Source organism: Brachionichthys hirsutus, chromosome 23 (genome assembly GCF_040956055.1).
Source record: "Brachionichthys hirsutus isolate HB-005 chromosome 23, CSIRO-AGI_Bhir_v1, whole genome shotgun sequence".
NCBI classification, from domain to species: Eukaryota; Metazoa; Chordata; class Actinopteri; order Lophiiformes; family Brachionichthyidae; genus Brachionichthys; species Brachionichthys hirsutus.
The window spans coordinates 587,710-592,872 of record NC_090919.1 but is presented as its reverse complement, the minus strand read 5'-3'; the positions used below and the strand labels follow the sequence as shown (position 1 = coordinate 592,872).

Here is a 5,163-nt window from a genome sequence, read left to right as displayed (position 1 = left end):
TCAAAGTGGATTTGTGTTCTTCCATCAGCTGCTAGCAGGCGAAGAGCCGGGCCTCCAAGGCCGACCCCGCAGGAGTCCGGCGTGGCAGAGGACAGCATTAATGCATAATGTGCACCGCATTATAAAGTTAATCCTGATGTCAGCAGGCCTGCAGATGGGATGCAGCTCGCGTCATGTTTAAGGGAGCTGTAGAACCCTGCTGCCCCCCCCCCCCCCCCCCCAGGCAGGACGAGTAAGGAAGGCGGTCGGGCAAAAATAAACCTAAATAAAAAAGCCAGTCAAAAAATATTTCATGCTCTGATGTCATCAGGACGGCGGAAGCAGATCTGTAATCCTATTTTAATCACAGTGGATTTATTAAACAGGAGCAGCAGGTTTAAAATCTCGACAGATTACGCAGAAGACCCAAGGAGAAGTGTGGGGGGGGGGGGGGGGGGCTTGCATAATCAAGTGCAATTAAGGTGATGTGGATCATCTTTGACGGGCGGCCTGGTCCAGATGAGAGGTCCTGAAGTTCTTACATAGTACCGGTACATATATCGTTGGATCTCGCTACATTATAATGTTTTTTACATTAACTTTTCTATTTTTGCATCAAGGTGTTATTCAAAGTAGGACATATTTTGTTTTGTTTTTTAAAGTAAACTTTCATTTTGTATCCTGCTTTAAAGTTTATTGACACCAATCTCTAAAAACATTACTGCTGCCACCTACTGGACTATAGTGGTGATTACAGTTGAAAATAAAAGTAAAAAATCAATTGTCTCTACTCTATTAATCTATTGATTACAGACACAATACTAGACAATATATAATATCGGTATTCTGGTGTTTGTTACCGGTCAATTGTATTGATTAAGTCGGTCAGATAAGGTCATTGTTTTGTTTTACTCATTCATACCAGCTAACATGAATGTAGTAAAATCCTTTCACCACCAGGGGGCACAACAACAAGCAAGCGATCTTTACAATAGCCGGCATGGAAGACCTTTAACCTCCGACTTCCGCCTAGCTCCCTCCTCTTCCGGTGACGGCCATAGCAGGTATGGCGGTCCCTGCTTGACTCTGTAACGTCTTGTTTTTATAATCCGCTGTAATCCGGTGTTTTGGGAGGGATCGTCGTCGACTTTAAGTGAATAGAACATTTAGAACCGCCATTTATTTCCATGGAGGTCATTATTTTACGCCCCAGTGGCGTCCGCAGGGCGTTTAGCGTTAGTTTCCGGCCCCCTCTGGCCGCTGTCCGAGCACCAGCTGAACGGATGGTCGTGGCTAACAGCCGCGCTGCAGATGTGTTTATAAATAGCTGCATTAGGTTATCGATGACGCAACATGAAGTCAATAATTACGTCTGATTCGGACTGTGCTTGGGTAATGTTAGCCGTAGCACGGCTAGCACGATTGACGTTAGCATTTAGCATCACCATCGTAAGCTAACTCCGACGCGTCTCTGCAGCTCCAGGATGGTGCAGCGTTTGACTTACCGGCGTCGGCTGTCCTACAACACCGCCTCCAACAAGACCAGACTGTAAGTGAGCGCGGAAGCCGAACCGGAACCGGCGCCTGACTCGTAACCATGGCGTCCCGTGCTGTGTCGCAGGTCCCGCACCCCCGGTAACCGCATCGTGTACCTGTACACCAAGAAGGTCGGCAAGGCCCCCAAGTCGGCGTGCGGCATCTGCCCAGGAAGGCTGCGTGGCGTGAGTGACGTCACGGTGTTGTTGCTCAGCTGTGTTCTGGAATGGTCGAACTGAGATGCTCTGATTCCGGAGTAGAGTACCGACACTCGGATGTTTACGGCAGGACAGCGTATCGGTTAGACTGTCGGATGCGTGTCGTCACACCAGAGTCCGTCTGTCCGTCTGACCGAACGGCGTGCTCTTTGTCTGCTTCTGAGGTTCTGTTCTGTGTCACAGATCCGGGCCGTCCGGCCTCAGGTTCTGATGAGGCTCTCCAAGACGAAGAAGCACGTCAGCAGGGCCTACGGAGGCTCGATGTGTGCCAAGTGTGTGCGCGACAGGTAGAAGAAGCAACTCCTCCGTGAACCAGCACGTCTTCACGAAGCTGTGAGATAATCTCTTCATCCAGCCTGCTTCGCTTTTCTCTCTCTCTCTCAGGATCAAGCGTGCTTTCCTGATTGAGGAGCAGAAGATTGTCATCAAGGTTCTCAAGGCACAGGCACAGAGCCAGAAATCCAAGTAAACGTGTATTTGTATTGCCACAATAAAAAAATTGCAAACCTATTTGTGTGATTTATGAGTGTTTTGTTTTTATATCTAATGTGGAGGTCACACAACAATCTGGATTAGCAATGGAGAGAATTGTGTTAATCCCTTGGGAAGTCTTCCTCTGGGAAATTAAGGAACATTTATTAGGATTAGAATTATTAGCATTCATTGAGTTATTACTTTTTGAATTAAGTGTGGATAAATACGCCAGTTTTATGGATGGTTATTTTATATTACTAACAGCAGCACTCAATAAGGAAATAACTTATAATGCTTATTAATTTACTTTAAAAACGCCAGCCTATGATGTGTTCACATAATTCATCTGAAGTTAAATAAAAAGCAAAGGAATTTACCTCACCGAAAGATTTACGTTAGTCCTTGTTACTGTCTCTTTAGGGTGACGTCACGTTCGCCACGTAAGGGTCAATGGCAAAAATAATTTCACCAAAGTTCACTCGGCTATATAGTTACTATTTTGGCTACGTGATGTAATTATGTTAATTAATATAAGAAATACGTTATAAAATAATAATACAGTGGTGTCAAAGTTGAACGACGAAAACCATTAACTTCCGGGACACGTCACCAAGTCAGCCCAGACGCCTCTCGGTCAGCGTCAGCGCCAGCAGCCGCACCGCCGGAGCCATGGAGGCTTTGTACAGTTTACCGTTCGCGGTGCTGGAATGTCCGAACATCAAACTGAAGAAGCCGTCGTGGCTGCACATGCCGTCCGCCATGACGGTGTACGCGGCCGTCATCGTGTCCTACTTTCTCATCACCGGAGGTAAACGGCTCTGCTCAGCTAGCTTCGAAGCATTAGCTTGCTAGCTGTAAGTCTGCGTTAAGCTAGCGCGTGATTATAAAGGTGGGCCGGATTTAGTTGCCTTTTGTTACACATTTAAACCTGATTAAAAGTATTACAATATTAATATTAGCATGCAGGCTGTTAACGTGGAGGAGGCTAGCTGTAGTTAAGCTAGCAGGAGACTTGAACCCTGACCCTAACCCCCCCCCTCCCAGGCATCATCTACGACGTCATCGTGGAGCCCCCCAGCGTGGGTTCAATGACCGACGAGCACGGGCACCAGCGGCCAGTGGCCTTCCTGGCCTACAGGTAGGTCACAACAGCTAGCGAGCATCGCTCGGAGAACTACAAAGCCTCCAGGCTGACGTCATCACGTCGCGCTCCCGCAGAGTGAACGGGCAGTACATCATGGAAGGGCTGGCCTCCAGTTTCCTGTTCACCATGGGGGGCCTGGGCTTCATCATCCTGGACCGCTCCAACGCCCCCAACATTCCCAAACTCAACCGCTTCCTGCTGCTCTTCATCGGCTTCGTCAGCGTGCTGCTCAGCTTCTTCATGGCCCGGGTGTTCATGCGCATGAAGCTGCCGTAAGTCCGCCTGCGCTAGCGTTAGCGCTAGCGTTAGCGTCGCCCGAAGCCGCAGTCTCTGAGCTCATTGATCTTTTGTCTCTTCAGAGGATACCTGATGGGCTAAATCACAAAGAGGACGCCGGGGGGACGCTGGGGGGGCGGCGGGGGGGCGCCGGCAGGACGCCGGGCGTCGGATTCGTGGCAGTTCAACAACAAATATGGATAAACTTGACCTTCATTACAATTGAGATCCGTTTAGGCAGAAACGAGGAGCTTAATCTTTTACTGCTAATTTGACGTTTGTATTTTTTTATTTCTTTTCCTGTGAAGTGACGACGTTCTAGAGTTGTTCCGTTTTCGTACGAAGTGAAATAAACCTTCTCCGGAGCTCCTTGCAGTTTTCACTGCGATGCCATTCTGAACACGATTATATGAATGTCGTCTCGGACACGCCCCTTTATGTATATTACCTCATGTATATTCATGTTTTTGCCACAAATACAACATTTTATGATTCCTAAACCGTGGGCTGCTTTGATTTCTTTTGAGTCGTTGTTCTTTTCGGATCGAACCCGGGACGATCGATCGCTGGAAGCGAATCGGGAATCAGAGAATGTTTTAATCTGCCCCCCCCCAGAAGGTGGAGGCAGAGAATTCCTTTGATCTGGATCTGGATGAACACAAATCATGGCTTTAAGAAGAACCCGTTTCTCGGTTTCGGGTTACCGAGTTCGTTTGACAGGCTTCGACACGCTTTTGGCAGCAGACGGGACGCAGCAGGCCCCGCCCGAGGTTAGGCCCCGCGCGAGGTCGCCGAGTGGGAGTGGGAATCTCCCATTTTACCACCGAATGTCTCCTGGTCCTCAAACCAGCAACACCAGTCTGGTCATTATTAACCCTTAAATATCTGCATGGACGCCTTTAACTGGGGGGGGGGGCGGGGCTAATCAAACAAACAAAAGTCAATGAGACGTAGCTGTGTACTTTAATGTTAAAGCCACACGATGACATCATTTTACATTTAATTAGAGGTACATGTTAAAAACGTAAACTTTCGGTGGATCGTTCTCGGACCAGAACATCCTCGCCGTGAACGAAGGGTTCGATTCCCACAAGTGCTTAAAGCAGTACGCGAGAAGATGCTGCCATCCTAAACCCGAAATAATAAAAGCTTTCCCGAAGGCCCGTCGCGCCCCACCCGGCCTCCACCCCGTCGCGCCCCTCGACCCCGTCCCGCCCCACGCCGGCCTCCACCCCGTCGCGTCCCGCCCCACGCCGGCCTCCACCCCGTCCCGCCCCACGCCGGCCTCCACCCCGTCCAGCCCCACGCCGGCCTCCGCCCCGTCCACCGGCGCCGTTATGTCTTCAGGCGTTTGGCTTCCCTTCTGGGAGGAAGTCCCGGTTCTCTCCTCTCTTGTGCGTGAAGCCGCCGCAAAACTGTTCATCCGTCGGAAGCTTGAAATCAAAGCAGGAAGAAGCCGTTAGGGTCGTCTCAGCGGCGTAATAAAGAATCAATTCGAATCCGTCGTTTGTGCGTCGTGGTTTTGCCGATGCGGTT

General features: G+C 49.6%; 3 protein-coding genes across 3 annotated transcripts in view; 2 read left to right on the top strand and 1 right to left on the bottom strand.

The window, feature by feature from the left end:
* Positions 1-989: 989 nt before the first annotated feature.
* rpl34 (ribosomal protein L34) lies at positions 990-2,243 on the top strand. Its single transcript, XM_068755787.1, has 5 exons — positions 990-1,043; positions 1,457-1,528; positions 1,601-1,700; positions 1,917-2,020; positions 2,118-2,243. Exons 2-5 carry the CDS (start codon positions 1,464-1,466, stop codon positions 2,200-2,202), a joined length of 354 nt encoding a protein of 117 aa, XP_068611888.1. The 5' UTR covers positions 990-1,043; positions 1,457-1,463; the 3' UTR covers positions 2,203-2,243.
* Positions 2,244-2,844: 601 nt separating this feature from the next.
* ostc (oligosaccharyltransferase complex subunit) lies at positions 2,845-4,132 on the top strand. Its single transcript, XM_068755597.1, has 4 exons — positions 2,845-3,015; positions 3,252-3,345; positions 3,426-3,623; positions 3,711-4,132. Exons 1-4 carry the CDS (start codon positions 2,877-2,879, stop codon positions 3,727-3,729), a joined length of 450 nt encoding a protein of 149 aa, XP_068611698.1. The 5' UTR covers positions 2,845-2,876; the 3' UTR covers positions 3,730-4,132.
* A 435-nt stretch (positions 4,133-4,567) lies between these two features.
* Positions 4,568-5,163, bottom strand: part of etnppl (ethanolamine-phosphate phospho-lyase) — a 5,407-nt gene continuing 4,811 nt past the window's right edge. The window contains exons 13-14 of the mRNA XM_068755596.1: positions 4,907-5,060; positions 4,568-4,803 (exon numbers count right to left, since the gene is read on the bottom strand). Coding sequence (XP_068611697.1) covers positions 4,971-5,060 — 90 coding nt within the window. The 3' untranslated portion in view covers positions 4,568-4,803; positions 4,907-4,970. The remainder of the gene's footprint in view (positions 4,804-4,906; positions 5,061-5,163) is intronic.

Excerpts from the sequence above, each read along its gene's own strand:
- rpl34 (XM_068755787.1), top strand. The coding sequence starts at position 1,464 with ATGGTGCAGCGTTTGACTTACCGGCGTCGGCTGTCCTACAACACCGCC. Across the intron at positions 1,701-1,916 it reads GCCCAGGAAGGCTGCGTGGC|ATCCGGGCCGTCCGGCCTCA; the intron begins GTGAGTGACGTC and ends TCTGTGTCACAG. Across the intron at positions 2,021-2,117 it reads GCCAAGTGTGTGCGCGACAG|GATCAAGCGTGCTTTCCTGA; the intron begins GTAGAAGAAGCA and ends TCTCTCTCTCAG.
- ostc (XM_068755597.1), top strand. The coding sequence starts at position 2,877 with ATGGAGGCTTTGTACAGTTTACCGTTCGCGGTGCTGGAATGTCCGAAC. Across the intron at positions 3,016-3,251 it reads CTACTTTCTCATCACCGGAG|GCATCATCTACGACGTCATC; the intron begins GTAAACGGCTCT and ends CCCCCCTCCCAG. Across the intron at positions 3,346-3,425 it reads GTGGCCTTCCTGGCCTACAG|AGTGAACGGGCAGTACATCA; the intron begins GTAGGTCACAAC and ends GCGCTCCCGCAG.